Source organism: Limulus polyphemus, unplaced genomic scaffold (genome assembly GCF_000517525.1).
Source record: "Limulus polyphemus unplaced genomic scaffold, Limulus_polyphemus-2.1.2 Scaffold32, whole genome shotgun sequence".
NCBI lineage: Eukaryota > Metazoa > Arthropoda > Merostomata > Xiphosura > Limulidae > Limulus > Limulus polyphemus.
In genome coordinates, this window is record NW_013665642.1 from 1,409,133 (window position 1) to 1,429,209 (window position 20,077).

General features: G+C 35.6%; 1 protein-coding gene across 10 annotated transcripts in view; it reads right to left on the reverse strand.

Moving 5' to 3' along the window:
* The window catches only part of LOC106460238 (disks large homolog 1-like), a 238,958-nt gene that overhangs the window by 86,005 nt on the left and 132,876 nt on the right, over positions 1 to 20,077 (reverse strand). For 9 of the 10 annotated variants that reach the window (XM_022387152.1, XM_022387146.1, XM_022387141.1 and 6 more), the window contains one exon: positions 9,459 to 9,494. The exons of the other annotated variant lie outside the window; for it this stretch is intronic. In XM_022387152.1, coding sequence (XP_022242860.1) covers positions 9,459 to 9,494 — 36 coding nt within the window. The remainder of the gene's footprint in view (positions 1 to 9,458; positions 9,495 to 20,077) is intronic. 10 annotated transcript variants of the gene reach the window in all.

Below are 20,077 nucleotides of genomic sequence, written 5' to 3' on the forward strand. Positions count from 1 at the left end.
CAAGGACTATATGGGTGAGGAAACCTAAAGTGTATAGAGTGGAGACTATAAGATTATTGTCACTTTTTTGGAAATGCGATATTTAATTTATCACATAATTTATACGACCACATAATGGCTGGAAGTTTTGTCTGCGATTCAGTCGTGGGCCTATCCCTCAAACTTTTAACACATATAAACTTTTCCTTATAGAAATTCTATAATTCGGTCGTCCATAATTCGCTATATATGTGAAAAGACGTTTTGTGCTTTTACCCATCTACACAGTACATGGAGATAGTTCTTCGTGTACTGATAATTAAACAGAAAAAATTACCACAAACAACAACCTCAAACTTACATTTAAGCTGAAAACCGAAATTACGGATGATCCTCTATAATTTATAAAAAAAAGAGGTACACAAGTTATCTCAACTCACTGCACATCAATTAAAAGTACGATGATAAGTACGAAGTATGTATATTTAAAAATTTACTGGGATCCTTATCGCGGTTTCAAAATCACGTTTGGATGTAAATTCCACATGATAAAATTTCAAAAACTTTCGAAAGAAGCAGATAAAGTTTGGCTTCACTCTGTAACATAAATTATAAATATTAAACTTAAGCAGAATATGAACATCGATGATAAGAACTGCTGTTCTGGCGAGGAAATAAGAAGAAACAGGATGCAAATTAAGTAAGATTATTATAATGCAAACCCTTTTATAAACTGGGAGAAAAACTACTGAAAGGAATTTCATTCTGGAACATTCATAAAAAAACAACAACAAAAGAGGACTAACCTTCTTCTACAACACATATAATTCCAAAAAGTAGGCATTAAAACTCTCTACAGAGGCCGTTCATAAACCTCACGCCGGGAGCTAATCCTATTATGGAATTTCCAAACTTCATATATTCTTGTAATCCTCTTTTACTGCCAGTGTTTTGTTCATTCGCCACGGGGACGAAACGACGATTTTATCATCTTTCGATGCAATCATTTACAGCAGGTTATCGCTATCAACGTCATGACACAAAGACACAGAGAACCCGATAGTCGGCAAATAATACTGATGCTTAAAAGTACACACAATACGTCCTCTGTTCCTTTTATAGGCACCAAAACAATCCGAGTTGTTAAAACTGATATTTAACATTAATCCCCTTTTCTCTGTTTCAACTCTATCACATCAGCACAACAGAAAACTTTACACAGTTTCTACCAGTAGTCTTGGACTGCATCAATCTCTAAAACCTCATTGCCTGTAAAACCCATTCGAACGTTAGAAGATATTACTGTGTCAGAATGTGAAGTTTTGTCTGGTTCAACTAATCTCTTACTTAAATGGGCTTTGTTGTTAGCGTTTTTTGTTGTTGTTGTTTTGTGTAATCCAAAGAAGCATATAGAAAATACGATAATGTAAGTTTTTAAAATATGTATAATGGCATAAAGAAAGACGTACTATTAAAAAAAAAGTTACAATATATGTATCAAAAACAAGAAATGCAGCTATGCTGTAAAAACATTTTCTGAATCCTAATTTACATGACCATCAGCCAATTTTTCTTCGTGATTAATAAGACATGGACAGAATGGTATATACAGTAATAAAATAATGAAGGAAGCGGTGAAGGAAACTGATACAAAAAAGCAAAAACTATTAGAATGCCTTCCCTTTACAGTGTGAAAATAAACTGCACCAGAGTATAGTCAAGTATTTATAGAATAGGTGTTGGTCTCTCAATCTCAATTACATATTTTTTTATAGCAAAAAAAGCTTTTTGAAAATATTCAAACTTTCAATACCTTGGCTTTCATTTAAAATATCTTAGAAAATAAAAGCATTTTTTTGTTGGATGATTAGTGTTGGTATGGAAAACAGCGTTCTAACATGGATAAATGTGATTGGCATAGACTACAAAGAAAAAGCAGCTCAACCCCTGCGTTTTTACAGTCTATATGATCAAAGAAACTGGCTGCATCTATCTGCAATTTCTACCAAAATTGACGTCTAATACACAGAGAACCAACCAACAAAAAGCAGTCAGGCCATCGGTTTTTTTTCTTCCATTTACAGTGTATAGGAAAGTAAATGTGCATGTATAATCAAGTTCTAAACACATACATAAAAGAAAAATCACCGTTGTACACTGCTTTTGTAGAAATTTCTCAACGTTAAATTGAGTTCGTGAACATATAGCTTGAAGGTATTAAGCGGAAAAACGTTTTCAACAGTGCTTCGCAGACAGTTACACAATAATAAAACAAAAATAACAAACAAATACATATATCATTCTTCTATCAAAGCTACAGAACAAGCAATACCTACCTTGAATACACGCGATTATTCTGCCTAGTAGCAACAGTGTTATTCTAGTCATGGCTCCTAGAACTGAAACTGTTTTCTTTGTTTCTTTTTATGTTGTTAAACACAAAGCTACAGAATGGGCTATCTATGCTGTGCCAACGACGGGTGTCGAAACCTGGTTTTAAGCCAGGACTGAAATACCAAATGATAAATACACAGAACTCAGATTTTGCTGGTCAAGGAAAAATTGCGGTAAAGACCTTACGTTTCGGTAGGAATTGAGCTCCCCAGTGGTACAGCGGTATACCTGCAGGCTTCTAATGCCATAAACCGCGTTTCGATACTCTTTGTGGGCACAGTACAAATAGCCCATTGTGTAGCTTTGTGCTTAACTATGAAGAAACAATAGGAGTTATATACAAGACTGACGAGGGTACGTGAAACTGGCACCGTTAATAACAGAAATGGTCGAGACAGAAAACAAAAACTATCTTATGTATCTCACGGTAATTTCTGTAGAAGACAGACGATGGTCAAGTACAAACCTTGGACCTTGCTGTAAATACCGTATATGTGAATGTTACCTCGAAAACACTAAGATACACAATCATCAACAAGTGATCTCAAAGGAAATGTAGCTATTTTGCTCTAAACCGCAGATGAGAAGAGGTAACCAAATCAAAATGTTGAAATGAGCATCATATTACAAACAATTGAATGCTCAATAATGGAGATGTGTGTTATTCACAGATGAAAACAAGTTAGAATTGTTCAGCAACAATCATCACAGTTCTTTTTGTTTTTCATTGTGCAACAACTATAATACAAAACTGGTGGCACCCTTACTACAGACACATACATTCAGATTACACAGAATTGGAGGCACCCTTACTACAGACGTACTTGTCTGTAGTAAGGGTGCCACCAGTTTTGTATAATCTGAATGTACTTGTCTGTAGTAAGGGTGCCACCAGTTTTGTATAATCTTAATGTACGTAATTCAGATTATACAAAACTGGTGGCACCCTTACTGCAGACAAGTACATTCTGATTTTGGTCCTTCATGCCATTTCCTCAGAAACATGACTCATCAGGTGAGTTGGCTGGTTGTTAAGCGCAAAGCTACGAAATGGGCTATATATGCTGTGCCCACCACCGATATGAAACCCGGTTTTTACCGTTATAAGCCTATAGACTTCCCACTGAGCTCATCAGGTGGGAATTCCAATTTCCAAAAAGACAATGATCCGAAGCATATAGTAAACGTGGTAAAAACATATACTCATGGTAAACAAACAACTCGGCTAGAATGTGGACAGTAATAGAGGACATTTGGAACAACGTTCCACAGTCTCATGTAAACTGTAAGGCAGCATGAAAACAATGTGTAATGCGATGTGTTAAAAAAAAGGCTCACATATCAAATACTAGTGCATTGTACAGCTTACTCGCTTTTCTTTTGTATTTTCTGCGCTAATGTTTTGTAGCGGTTACTCTTTGTTTGTGACTCTTGTATGCGTCTCATTTGTACTTCCATTACTATATATATATATATAAGAGACATATATGGTATGGAATTTATCTTCACGAGTTTCAACCTTTATCATTAATATAACTGTCACATTTCTCACGTCATTTCCGCTTCATTATTTTCTATTCCCTTTCATTCTCGGTCTAGCATGGCCTGGTGGTTAAGGTGCTCGACTCGAAATCTGCAGGTCGCAGGTTCGAATCCAGTTATTGAGCCATGGAAGCGTTACAATGTGACGATCAAACCCACTACTCCATTAGAGTAGTCTACGAGTTGGCAGCTGTTGACTAGCTGCCTTTCTTCTAATATAACACTTCAAAATTAGAGAGAGCTAATGCAGATACCCTCGAGTAGCTTTGTGTGAAATTCAACAAACAAACAAACTTTTTCACTCTCTTTGTTCCCAGTGGAACAGCGCTAAGTTCTGCAGACGTACTACGCTGAAATCCGGGGTTCGATTATCCATGGTGGACAGAAACACCCGTATTATTTTTGAAATAACTAAGATTATTTCCGAGCTTCACCACGTCTTTAAAATCCATATCGTCACGTCCAGTAATGCTGTATCTGTCGACCGTCCATCTTGATAACAGTCATACAGCATAGTTTTACTGCAAAAGGCGCTGTCGTAAGGCTGTTATATCTAAAGACCGCCATTCTTCTCTACTGAATTTCCATAATCTATCTAGTGTATGAGATGACGGTTACTAGCGTCCATTCCAATAATCCGATCTCACAGAAATCTATAAGCGCTGCGTCCAGCAGCTTGATCAATGTGTCTTCGTATGGAATAGCATGAACACTCATTTCGTTTTCCAGCTGCTTAAGATATGCAATGGTTGAAAATAACATAAAGGTCAGTAGCAAAAGCTGTCTACTTGCCCCAAGCAAGAACACGCAACGTTATCGAGAAAAAAACTCCTTCGGGAAACAAAATTAACAGGGTATGGGTTCACCCACATGAATCTTCTAATCATACCTTCAGGTATAGTATGATGCCACTGAAAATGTATCGTTTTTTTTTTAGAACTGTATGTAGCATCCATTTCCGACGCCAATGTTTCATATAGTGGGATCATAAAGGTGTTTTATTATCGGGGATTTAGAATTTCCAACAAACTAAGGGCACCAGGACCATCTAGAAAGAGACCTGCAACGAGTCGTACTCAAGTAGTGGTGAGCTAAGTACGTTGTCTTGTATCAGGTGAAAAAGCTCCTCTTTAATCCCAACATTCAAGAACCGTGACAGTACATGGTTGAGTACATTATATTAGAATGATTTTGAATATCCAAATCGGCAAGTCACGTGACAACCATACACAGTTGATAGAAAGATGTGCTGTAACGAAATGTATCGAATCTACAATTTGCCATTATGTGGCGTTTATCTGATCCTGTTTGTTAGACCAACACATGTATGTGTTACAGCATTTTTGGATAAGCATATTGTAAATCAACCAAAATACTTTTTATATTCTATATAAAGAGATAAAGCGTTCAGCTCTTTAACCTCAGCTGATGTGTATTGATTGAACTTGCCACTTATGCATAATGAGGCTCAGCATGGCCAAGTGGTTAGGTCGCTCGACTCGCAATCTGAGGGTCGCGGGTTCAAATCTTCGTCCTACCAAACATGCTCGCCCTTTCAGCCGTGAGGGCGTTATATAGTGACGGTCAATCCCACTATTCGTTGCTAAAAGAGTAGCCCAAGAGTTGGCGGTGGGTGGTGATGACTAGCTTCCTTCCCACTAGTCTTACACTGCTAAATTAGGGATGACCAGCGCAGATGGCTCTCGTGTAGCTTTGCGAGAAATTCAAAATAAACAAACAAAACTTATGCATAAATCATTCTTATCGCCAATATCTGTTTAAAAATTTAAGCGAGCAGCCAAAGAATGCTAGGATAATACGTGAGAGCATAATGCAGCAAATACTTTATGAAAGTTAATTGTATTAAAAACGATAACAATTTCAACAATAATAGGTGTTGCTATAATTGAATGTTACATCTATGGGCCTACCTTTTACCCAACTTTGACTTTTGTGCTGCTTAAACAATACGTTACTCAACGATATTAATCTAACAACTGAATTTTTATCTTTGTAGATGGCTCGTTACAATGAACATCGAACAAATTTATGAGAATGTTTGTTTGTTTTAACGCACAGCTACATAATAGGTTATATTGTAAGTCTGTAAATTTACCGCTAGCCCAAGACTGGGCATCTTCTGAATTTGCAAATTAAATTTACTTTGCAAGTTGCTACTTCCATCGATTTATCAAAACGTGTTTCAAATAACATCACAGTTTTAGTGATTAATCATACAACATACGCTTCGCTGGATTAATTTTAAAATCACTATTATAAAAATAAATAGCACTGTTAATCTTCTTGGCAGTGACAAAAGATTGATTTCTACTTATACCAAGTATAATAACCCCATTATCTTGTACGGTTAACAATAAATCCTTATTCGTTCTTTGCGACTTATGTTTTATCAAGGTTTGTCATTTTAAAATTATCTCCCTTCTCATTGACAACATCGTTGTTCTCAACTTACATGACTGTAATTTATAGCCGAATACTAAAATAGCAAACTCCTAAATAAAGGCCAAAAAGAAGATTTTAAACAATATATCAATATGGCTTAACACATAACATAAGAACTATAAGAAGTTTTAAGTTACATAGAAGGTATAGAAACAATCTGCTGATACTGTGTGATGACGTGATGCACGGTGAATTCCAGACCATCCATACACTTAAAGGGATATATCATAGTCCTTTCCAAGAAGTCAAGCCCATCGATTGTTAAATGAGTTAGAGAAGTGTAAAAAACTCGTAAAGCAATGTGTTTAGGACAGCAACAGGCTATCATACCTCAAGCCAATCCGGAGCAACAAACTTATCCTCAAAATGAAGGCTATGGTTACGATAAAGATCCCTTCGATCCACAAGGCCATTATGATGAAGCTAGGCATATCTCTTAGCACCGTTAACAACACAATAAATAAGGATTTAAACGAATATTCATAAACTTTCAGCCACACTCAAAATCAACGGCTGTTTTATGAGAAAAATGGGTGAAAAATTAAAACCACGGATATTCTGTTCGACAACATGGCTGTCAAGTCATTCAAACCAGTTGCAACCTGACTTCTGTGTATTTCGTTCTGGTTAAACACGGATTTGAAAGCCGACGTTCACGTATAGTGGGCGGTCTGTGGAAACGTTGTCGAGATATATAATCTAAGGCTGACCTTGCCATCCTTTCCAGAACCTTGTTTATTTGTTTTGAATTTCGCGCAGAAGTACACGAGGGTTATCTGCGCTAGATGTCCCTAATTTAGCAGTGAAAGACTAGAGGGAAGGCAGCCAGTCATCACCAACCACCAGCTCTTGGGCTACTCTTTTACCAACGAATAATGGGATTGACCATCACATTATAACGCCCCCACGGCTGAAAGGGCGAGCATGTTTGGTCAGACGGGGGATTCGAACCCGCGACCCTCAAATTGCGAGTTGAGCGCCCTAACCACCTGGCCATGCCAGGCCAACATTTCCAGAAGCTTGTTTCGGAGGAAATTACGGTTTCGGCCAATAGTACGTATTCATGACGATCACACCGATCAGAATCAACAACGGAGGAAATAGTTCCAAAGAAAGCACCAGACCTAACGTGTGATTAACCCTCAGTATTTGGGCAAAATATATAAACTTATTTTGAAGTTTATTTATTTATATTTCCATGTTTGTTCATATTTTCCAAAAATTATTTATTTTTTACAAAAACAAACCAGACATTTAAAAGAATATAATGACCAATATGTAACAATTAATTCATTCTATTTACCATTTATAAAGTTACGTGCTTCTTCATTGCACATTATTTGTGTCATTTTCTTAATCTTTCGTGACCATTACTTTATTTTACTTGCTGTAACGTCTTCCGAATGTACGTTTTCGTTTTACAGTGTTGCTCCATTCATATTTAACTACCATGTTACTTTTGTTTACATTACCGCTACTTTGCTACCACAAAGCATATTATTTTACTTGCTGTAATGATCCAAAGGTACATTGTTTTGGAGTGTTGCTCCCTCGTTGCTTTTTAAATGGTTCATTGAACATATTTGAACATCTAACAGCCGCTAGTGTTTGATTGGTCCTTATAGAGCAAAGCCACGTTGTTAAGCCTGTAGACTTACCGCTGTCCCACCGGAGGACCAGTCACTAGTGGCTTTGCGAGAAGTTTAATATTTTATTAAGAAGTTATTAATTTCATTTTAGAATATCATCACATTCCACGAAACTACGGCCATTGATCATTTGAGAAAAAAAGTACTTTTCCAGTCTCCATACTCTCATCATGAAATGCGATGTTTTTCGTTTCAGAGAATAAAAATTCACAAACACACGTACTGTGTTAGATAAGATAGCTAGATAAGCAAATAGACAAGACGGCAAACAGAAAGATAGATAATAATACCCCCCTCTTAAGACTTGCTTAGTTGAGTACCACCACAACAAAAACAATAGCTGCTAGCAACAATGGAAAGTAATTAATGAGTACCACCACAACAAAAACAATAGCTGCTAGCAACAATGGAAAGTAATTAATGAGTACCACTACAACAAAGACAATAGCTGCTAGCAACAATGGAAAGTAATTAATGAGTACCACTACAACAAAGACAATAGCTGCTAGCAACAATGGAAAGTAATTAATGAGTACCACTACAACAAAAACAATAGCTGCTAGCAACAATGGAAAGTAATTAATGAGTACCACTACGAACAAAGAAAATAGCTGCTAGCAACAATGGAAAGTAATTAATGAGTACGACTACAACAAAAACAATAGCTGCTAGCAACAATGGAAAGTAATTAATTATAAAATTGTGGTAATTAAAATCGTGAACAAGAAATCAATTTAGCAACATATGCCTGTAGCCCGATTTAGTTTCTACAAATTAAAACTAAAAGAAAGAATAGAATCTTTGTAAACATTTGTATGCTTGTATGTGTTTATTATTGGAACTTTACAAAAGCTTTTGTACTTTTGGCTTCAGATGAACACTTACGTTAATGGCTTAACATAAGATTAATCAATGTAAAAGCCCGAGATCGCTCAACAACATTATCTTAATTTCTTTCTTGTATCCTGTCGCCCATACACTGGGTGAGCCACAACACGTATTAGTGTGAATAGTGGATAACCAAGCAAAACAGCAGTTCTGCTTTTGTCGGTATCTTTGTTCGATTGCACGCTTCATTACACCTGTCTGGATCATTCTTTTTTTTTCTTTCAACGTCCTAAACTTGGTTTCCCTTTCAAGCTACAATCTGTTCTATATTTCCCCTTCAACACAATAGGTTCTGTTATTCACTCACCAGTATAATCCTGTCACTGTACCTTATCAGCTTTGTATTCTCTATCTAATTCTATACACAGCACACGAATCATGCAGTGCACTTGGTTCCGGTGTTGTAATTAATAAGCGTTATTCACTTTAAGTAATTAAGGTACAGTTACTTTAAAAAATTCCACGATACAACTGAGCCAAAATTACGTGGAATTTAACATTAAAATAAGCTTTTCGTTGCTAAAAGGTTGTATGTAGTCTTACCTGGTCACCATCTTGTGAAAGCCAACTGTCATTGCTCTATAAAAGAAACAAGAACATTTTATTAATCAGTCGTGTGTATTAATCATGCTAGTAGTCAAAGTAATTTATTTCAATTCAATTATAAATGAGATATGTGTGTGTCTGTATGTGTCTACGTGTATGGAAGATTGTCATTACCCAATGATATAATAGATGTTTTAATTTAGCCAAAAGTAGATAAAATAAGATTATTCATTCTGTACGTAAAAACTTAAATATTCCTTTACTTGTTAAATGGCCCTGTGGTTAGGGCGCTCGACTCGCAATCTGAGGGTCGCGGGTTCGAATGTGTTATAATGTTATAGGGCGTTATAATGTGACGGTCAATCCCACTATTCGTTGGTAAAAGAGTAGCTCAAGAGTTGGCGGTAAGCGTTGATGACTAGCTGCCTTCCCTCTAGTCTAACACTGCTAAATTAGGGACGGCTAGCGCAGATAGCCCTCGTGTAGCTTACCGCGAAATTCAAAACAAACAAGCATACTTGTTACAAAATGTACTGCAGTTAAAATTAATGTAATGCATGTTTTGACAGAACTACGAAGTATTTAATAGTACTTTGTGTTTTTCAAAAGGAACAAGTTATTCTTTCAAAAAAATATTTATAGAATCTTAAATGTAAAAAAAAAAGTTAAAAGATTAGAGGAACATAATTTCTCATGTAATAAACTAACTTGCCTTATTTGTAAGAACGGTTATATTTAACTTGACAATTGTATTTTAGTCCTTAGTGAGGAAAAAGTTATTTTATACTTACTCAAAATCTACTTGTGATTCTAGTATAATCAATTATTAATATACAGAAATATGTATATATATATGGGATAAGAGAGAAAAATTTACATTTTACACAGAAACTTACACGAGTATCGTGCTAGAAGTTTTAACAATAGCTATACATATAAACCAATAAGTATTTTTCATTAATTTATCAGGAAGAAACAAGACAACTCATAATTGCCCTATTTTTAAATTCCTCCTTTTTGGTTCTTTTCAGAAACCCCAACAGTACTTAGTCTATGAAGATTATTTTGTTAAGCGTTTTAAAGTTTTGTTTAATGTAATGTAATCATAAACAAACTGTTTAGTGGATGTATTAGGCAGTGAATATATAAACCAAGTTCATTGTGGGAGGCATTATTTTGAACTGTGGGTGCTGCAAGTATGCTGCAGTTTTTAGTCATTCTAATTAAGGAAATTTAATGTATCATGTAATGGCATACTTTGTTTTCTGTTTAATAAACCTGGAGAGTAGCACAGGAACATTTACGAAACCAGTAAAATGATAATTTTAAAAATAATTTACAACTGTTCCAGAGGTTGAGTACGTTACATTAAAATGATTTTGGAGCCTCACCACATCGTTACAGTCCATGTTACCACGTACGGTCATTTTATACCTTACTACCGTGCATCTAGACAGGGCTGAGCGCAGCCCATTGGTTTGTTTGCCAAACTATGGATCTGAGGTTTCGAGGTTCTCGCTTTTTTACTGTCAGTAAAAACGAGTTTCGCACTTTTGGTGAGTTGGTGCGTTAAAAGAGTGACGGTTAATTTCTATTATTCGATGGGAGTATCCCTCAAGTTGGCGGTTACTAGCTGCCTTTCCTCTAATCTATCACTTCAAAATTATGGACGATTATCGCAGGTAGCCGTCAAGAAGCTTTCGCGAAATTCCACAAACAATAACAACACACCAGTTTGGCAATAGCCCTGCAGAGTAGTTTTCATTACAAAAGATTCCGTCCTAAGGCTGTCACGTCCAAAGCATTTGATCCATATACCGTCTAGTGTACGATGATGACGGTTTCCAAGCGCCCGTTTCGTAAGTAGGATTGTACGGAATTCAATAGACACTGTGTACAACATCTTTATATGGAATTGCATGCATGGATACCCGTTTCATTCTTCAGCTGCCTGAAGTATGTGACAGTTGAACAGAGGTGTCACGGAAGTAACTATTTACACGCGACTTGTGTCGTACTGTTGTTGTTTGTGGCTTTTGTCACTGTCCTTTCTGTTCGTGGATTCTCATCTGTTTCAAAACGCCGCACTTTGCTTACCACAGCTGGAGTACGAATTGTTTGCTGGTCTCTTTCTGGATGATCTTGGTTATCCAAGTTGATCCATGTTCCTTTGTTTTCCAATGCCACTAAGTGCAAGGAATATCCTCGTTTTGGTGATCCTACATCCCCAATCTGGACACATCTTTATGATCTGAATGTATAAATATTTTGCGTTGGAAAAGACTGTTATATACCCTTCCTATAAGCCCTCAATTTTTGGTGGCAAAACGCGAAAAAAATATCAAAATTTAGTTCTGATACATGACATTCCATCGCAACTTTGTATCGCATGTATCTGACAAGTGACTTGCTGATTTGCATATTCAAAACTATTTTACTACAACATACTCAACCCTGTACACTGTATATGAAATTTTGCAACAGTAACTGTTTTATTTGGTAAAAGGTTCTTAATCAAAGAAACGAAATAATTAAAGAGTCTAGTTTCTCTTCTATCTTAGTACACCCTTTAAGCCGAGGCATAGTGGCTGATAGAATGGCTCTGAGTTTTTCATGTACAAACTTTTAGCTCGTAGCTCCGTCATCTCTTGACCGATTTGAGATCAAATTACAGTTTTGGACTCAGGAGGTCAACCCCTTTACATTAATTATTTGACCATGCCCAAATCCTGCCTACAAGAATTTGAGGGTAGGCTGGTAAAGATCCTGAGGAGTAATAAAATTGAATCGGATATTCTCGCGCCCGCCCCACACTTGGTATTGCTGGTGCACAAAAATAGAGCTTATAAAAAGCAAAAAAGATTAATTTACTTTAATTTTGCCTAAAATAATTTCAAGTGTCACGGCTATTGAGGATTCCCTCTTGTTTTATAATTCAAAATTGTCCGTGTGAAACTACCTTAAGTGAGTAACGAAATTCAACTCAAATCCTGTCTTTCGAAAATTAGTTGAGATGATACTAATTGCATAATTAAACAATCCAACGTATGTAAAAAACTACTTTTTATTATTTCTGTAAAGCCTTATATTATGTAAGTCACTTAATATGCTCAACTTTAGTCATTGAAATAGTGCACGGCTTTCACGCCTATTAGACTGGACAGAAAAAAATCGTTATAAAGTTTTAAAAAAAGCTAGTTTTGATAGCCACGAGAGTAGTCCCAACTCATATCCCGTTATTGCAAGCCGAAAGAAGAGGCAATGCTGGTGTAATCGATGACCTAATATGTACGCGCGTGGACTCAGCACTGAGGCAGTAAGTAATCCATGCTCTCTCGTAAAGTGCGTTCTATACTTTACAAAAATAAGTTTAAAACATTCATTGAATTTTCTAATGTAACTCAAAACACACAGTACTACAGATAAGAAACGATACACGTGCCTTCGGCCAATACTGATGTAGTGTATGTACTAAATAAATTACTTTCCTGCATCTACAACAGAAACAGGCAGAATATGTGTGCGTGAACAAAACGGTAACAGCATAGTTGAGTAAGATTAGTTTGTGCAACAGTGACAAATAGTACTAGAAATAACAGAAAGAAAAAATAAAGTTTTCTTTAAAATTACATCCTGGGGAGTGACTTTCGAGATCACAAAATATAAAACCAAATAACACAAACACACACAAGCTCATAAGGAGCTTGAGATATCGAATTCTAATTATGTACACAAAAGTCGACATGTATTCACTATCATCATTATTATTATCAACACTACCTATTATCATTAATTTATGTAAAATAGAAAGTAAATTATGACCAATACAGCATATCAAGTTGCCTGAATGAACGAATTCCTATCATGAAATAGAACACTTATCGTATATATTCAGCGTATGCTTTTAATTAACCAAATACAACGCTGTTCTAGCTTTCCTTAGCCTCATCAGATAAAATGTTCTACAGGATCCTGTATTGTTGTAAAATGTTACAGTTCTAGAAATAGTTTCCATTACCATTCGTTCCAACTATAGAAGTCGAATATGACATTTACCAATTTTCTATTTATAACCAACACTCAAGTTATAAAAGGTTAACTCTTGAAAGCTCTCTAATGCATATTCTTAAAATCAGACAGTTTCAGTTTTTTTTCTTCTTTTTGTTAACAAGAGGATCGGTATTTCCATCCGTTCTCCCTCAATTCGAGCATCTTCTATAGTACAGAGGACAAATAACTAGAAACACTCAACGCCTTACTTATGAATTTAGAAAGTTTCCTGAGATACCACCGTAAAATATAGTGTACTATAAATTACTACGAAAATGGTTGTCACTACTGAGTGATGATAAAGTGTTTTGATTAACAGAAACATTGATTAAGCAAGAAGTTTGTTTTTGATTTTGTATGATTTTTGGAAAGTGAGAATAACGTAAGCCTAATATAAATATACACAATTCGAGAAAGAACCTTACACGATATTTATTTGTATGTGTGTGACAGAGGTTCAAGAGAGATTATGATTAAAAATTCTTCAAAGTAAAGGTTTCTGGTGAGTCAGCGATAAGTTTAAGGACTAGCATCGCAAAAATACGGGGTTCAATTCTCCGCGATGGACAGTGTGCAGACAGCTCTTTGTTTATCTATTTTTGCACTAGGAAAATAACAAAGTACATAGTGATGAGTCAACTTGATTACTCGTTAATATGCGAGAGGGTTAGGGAGTCATTGTAAATTTTCGGTAGTTATATACGGGCTTGATAAAGAGCCATCCAATTACATGTAAAAAACAACAACAACAACAACATTTCCGTGGAATCATACAATTTCACCTAAGTTACATACTTTAATAATAACAAATAGTAAATTTTAGGCTATCTGTTCTGTTGCATTTGGGAAATTTGAAAGGAGTCTTATACATATAAATTATATGTAACTCTATTTACAGCAACTAACTGTCAATCCCTCTCCCCCCCCCCACAAACAAAAACGGCCGAGAGTTCATTGCATAACAAGATTTAATGAAATAAATCAATTGCAATAATAAAAACAACATATAGAGGTGTTAAAAACCTTATGAGGTGGTTACTTTAAGACAGAACAGGTTATACGAAAATTGTAAGTACTGCAAGCAAAATACCAGTGCAAAGTTGTTTTTGAAATTCAAATTATTTCGGTTATTTTTTGACATATACCATGACGCAACCTTTGGCTGATGTTCAACAATCTAGAGCTGTTTGACATTTACTATCTTGCTGAGGCCATCAAGACGACACACATAAAGAAAAAAAAAGTCGTCTACAATAACACTCAAGCAGATGAAATCCATACAAAAGTTTTACTTAAAATTTCACTAAAACACGGGACTTTCTAGTTCATCACTTCGACCATTAATGATCGAAGGTTCATCAAACAGAACGATGTAAGTTAAACATCGTGTGTTTGGCTCATGTAAGCGTTTTGTTATTCCAACAAGTCTCTGGTAACGACAGCAACAAAGTAAAGTTCAAATGATTTTGTTACTAGGTGTAGGTGTGCGAGTTGTTGAATATGGATGGATCAATCAAACAGAACCATATTTCATACATAATGTTTCTTCTTTTATTTACAGTGAAAGACAAGAAAAAACTTGAATCAGAAATTCAAAACAAAAATAATTCACAATTACAGCAAAAATAGTAACAAAAACAAAAATAACAATTAAATACTTGAAAGAACAAATTTCAATAACTTAAAGTTAACTTACACAAAATTTACGAAAAAAGAGGTACATTTATAGAGCACTTGGCAAGTCAAGCCATAGCTTTGATGTTCAGATTTAAGCACGTTTACTGGTAAAAAACAACAAAAAACATATCTGAGAAATACATAAACGTTGTGATAAATTATAATTGTTTGTTTGTTCGTTTGATGAAATTTTGCGCAAAGCTACTCAAGAGCTATCTGCGCCAGTCGTCCCTAATTTTGAAGTGAGAAGCAAGTGGGAGAGCAGATAGTCAACACAACCTAACGCCAACTCTTGGGTTACAACAAACAGTGGGAATGATCGTCACCTTTCAACGCTCCCACGGCTATAAGGGCGAGCATTTACGGTGACTGGTTTCGATCCGGCGACCAGCAGCCTGCGATTCGAGTGCCCTAACCACCAGGCCGATTATATGTATAGAAGGATACTGTATATGAAATAAGATCCGTATTAAGAAACTTAATAAATAAATTACGTATATCCGTTTAGAAAAAAAAAAGAACCTTGCTTTACTTGTATTTAGAAATGTCAAAACAAATAGGATTTTAATATAATTTGTTGTTGATTCAAGCCCTAACACGCAAGTTCTTTTCTCACGAATTTGAACCCCCAAAGAAACAACACACTGTTGATAAATACCTCTTAAGTTTGTTTGTTTTTCAATATCGCGCAAAGCTACACGATGGCTATCTGCGCTAGCCGTCCATAATTTAGCAGTGTAAGACTAGAGGGAAGGTAGCTAGTCATCACTACCTACCGCCAACTCTTGGGCTACTCTTTTACCAACGAATAGTGGGATTGACCGTCACTTTATAACGCCCCCACGGCTGAAAGGGCGAGCATGTTTGGTGGGATGCGGATTCGAACCCGCGACCCTCAGATTGACCCCTTAAGACTGATCGTTCCCTTTTCATGTAAGCAAAGTTTCATAGTGACGTTACAAATTTTAAGAATAATTAAAACGTTTTATCCACAAGTTCAAATACAAATGATATTTAAATCACCTTTCAAAATACAAAGTCTATTCCGATCTAAAGACCTATTACCTACCCCCTATGCGTTCCAGGATCGTATATAAATAGGATTTTGCATCATTTTCACTTGTATCTGACATACTTTTTTAGCTTAGTAATTTACCTGTTATCAAACTCTTTCAAACTCAATAGTGAAAAGAGAAATATTTGATATTTTGTAATTATTTAATACCTTATCACATTTCTACCAAGTTTTTTACCATACCAAGACAGCTTGGTAAACGTAAGATCTATGGTACGGACGACGTTTTGTGTCCGTTATCAAACACTTTATCTTCTACTTATTATTTGCTCGTGTAAGTAAAATACAAAATGTACGAAGACGCCATGTGTAAAGACTGTTGTACGAAATACTGTAAAGGTTGGAAATCAATGACACTTCTGCTAACGAATCGGCCCGGCATGGCCAGGTGGTTAGGGCGCTCGATCATTCATATTGTAACCAACACAAGAAACAGCAAACCTGTAGAAAGATATGGACAACCTTCAACAGTGAAGAACTGATGCATGGATTAGTGATGAAGGCGCCATCTTTCCTATATAGTTAAAGTAATATATATATGACAAATAAATTAAACTACAGTACGAAAATATATGGTTAAAAATGCTGCTTGTGAAATAAACTGTTATCAACTCTTGAGCTAAATGGTTTTCATTGGGAAGTGGTATAACGATGAGTCAGAGAACAACTGAGCAATCTTCATAACTTACAAATCGGTCCCAGAATAACGCAACAATTACCTTCCAGACTGCAACATATTGACGAGTCTGTAAGAGGTGTAATATTTAGAGAATATGCGGTGAATCACTTGGGAAATACTTAGAAAATCTTATGAAATAAATTACTGAATTGTTAAAACTAATCTTAAAAGCTCGTATAGATAGATATACCGGAACAAAAGTATAAAAGCATACTTTTAAAAGCAGATAAATCTTGATCCGGGCGAAGAACCTCATGGTCTTTTAGATCTTCAAATAAATTTCCATAAACTCGATAATTAGTTATAAGCTGAATTTGTAATATTCCACATTCAACAATGTGAGAAGGAAGTCTGATACAGGTGGTCGCCCTTCGTCAAGCTTATTACAGAACTGTGATACAGATAAAACCACCGTTTAGAGAAAGAGAAAGCGTGCCGCACGCGCTGTTCCTCTAAGCAATATGATCACCGTAGTTGGTCAGATGAGTTAACGGCTAACTCTCCCTATCTACTGAACCGTTACTCTTCCCACCCCGTGCACTAGGGTGAAAGTGAGAGAACTCTCATCCAATCACCTTTTCTCTGAGAGCTCGTTCATAGCAGGCTTTAACCGTAATCCTTTTGCTACATTGAAACACTGGGAATATAGTTTTAGTTGATCTCCAAGCTTACAATGGATAAAAAACACCACTGCCATAAAAATACGGTTAGGATTTTAGTTTTAGCTTGAAACAGATGATCGGGGTTTCACCTTATACAAATTTCACATAAAAAGTTTTTATGAACACATATTTATAATAAGCTACAAGGATGCATAAATATACCACAAAGAAATAACATTCATATTAAAAAAGCGACGTCAATGAAGTACTTTCTTTCAATAAATATACAAAACTGGTCAATATGGAAAGCCAAAGAATGAATTATTTAAATATATTGTTGTTTATTTCATAATTATGATATGAAAAATAGTTGATCTCCTGAAGAATAACAGATTAGCGTGAGCAATGAGGGAGCAAAAAACAAACAAACCTTATTACCATGTACCAAACGTGAAATTAATCCGCGTAAAACATATTCCCAGCATCAAAGTAAAGCTGCATAATTTGGTTTATACTCGGTAAACGTCAAGTCACGACCAACTGAGACTACATCACGTTTCTTCAGTCCTTATAAATAATACCACAGAATACACTGAGCTCCATGTGACTCAACATAAAAGGAAAAATTCATTAAATCTCAAGGAAGCATTGAGACTTGTGATTCTAAGTCTTCAAAGTATTAATTTAATTTACACCACTTTAATAAGAATAATATCCGTTTGCAAAAGCATTATTATTATTATGAGCTATTTTCAAATTACTAAATTGGTTATATTCGACCGCTAAATTTAGAATTAATTCAATTTTCCACTCTCCACTAAATATTCAAATAATTTAATAGTTTATTTTTCCATGCCTGCCGACAAAACTTATCAGTTGAATACTTTGCATTTTATTATTTACCAATTCAATAATTCTAATCATACATTTTCAAAACTTTTTCTAGACAATTATACTATTTTAAATATCTATGATTTAACAAAATATCTGACTAACTGTTTGCTTGCTTTTGAATTTTGCGTAAAACTACACGAGGTCTATCTGCGCTAGCCGTCCCTAATTTAGCAGTGAAATAATAGAGGGAAGGCAGCTAGTCATCACCATCCACCACCAACTCTTGGACTACTTTTTTACCAACGAATAGTGGGATTGACCGTAACATTATAACGCTCTCACGACTGAAAGGGCGAGCATGTTTGGTGGGACGGGGATTCGAACCCGCGACCCGCAGATTGCGAGTCGAGCGCCCTAACCTTAGAGTAAGGTACATGAATGTGTAAGACATAATGAAAAGATCATTTTGCCATACTGATTTCTTTGATTCGGGCAGTCGTTAAGATGTTTTTATCTTACCAAAGTTGACCACTCGCACGTTATAGTCATTCTATTTTGTCATTATTTTAGTACTCTTCTCTCCTCTTACGTGTAATATTCTTGCACTTCACTCAGAAACACTTTTCGTATTCTCTATTCCCTACCCGATATTGAATAATTCACGTTCTTCTGCTCTCATCCCCATCTGAGGGCAAGTCGTTGGATACATCCGTACGTTTGTACTCAAACGTACTTCTCTTCGGGCGCTTGATAGCTCCTCCTCCGCCGAAGCATCTCTGACCTTTTTTACAACTAATTTTTTTTAGCAACAGGTGTATCATCGTGATCGCATCCACACCTGCTACATTTGTAACACTTCGGACGTTTTATTACTTTACATATCCAGGTTAGCTTTGAATTTTACTTCGTTTCCATTTCGACAAGAACAAATACTCGGAAATTCTGGTTCGTTGTTTCAGCAGTTCCTCATAGGTTTTGCAAAAAGTTCGGAAATAGTGAGTATTCCATAGATAACGTGCTACAATATTGCCATGTCCATTGTCTGAATTAGGGTAAAAATATATCACTCAACTCTACTGACAAAAACAATTCATAACTTACTTCAATGTTATCCAATTACAGATCAGCATAAACCTCTAGAATCCTCACAAAATAATGCATATTCTTGCAGATTTTCAGAAAAATACTATATATCGGATATGGTTCCTACAAAATGTCCTACCAATTCTGCTGCCTTTGAGTCAGAAATCGCTTGTTAAATAAATATATTTGTTGCACTTAAAAAAATAAATAAACCAATCATAACGGTTTACATGTATACTTCTTTTATTGAAAAAATATACCAGTTGATTTAAATATTTTGAGCTAGTAGTCTCTAATTTAAATTCTACATAATCTTAAAATTTTCAGTACACGATTATCTTATTTAACCTATCAATGGTTTCATCTATATATCTGCATTTTAAACTTAAAAGACACTTTATTTATATGCGGATTAAACGGCCAAGTCAAAGATTCTTAGCTTGGGTGTAGGAATAGTTACCTATAATCATGAATTACTAACCAGAAGGAAGACAGCCAGTCAACAGTACCCGCTGCCAAAAGCTTTGTTCGACTCTTTTAGTTGTTGCTTTTAATATGTGCCCACAGATGAAAATGCGGGGCGTAATTCTCGAACCTTACTACCAGAAACGTCGCG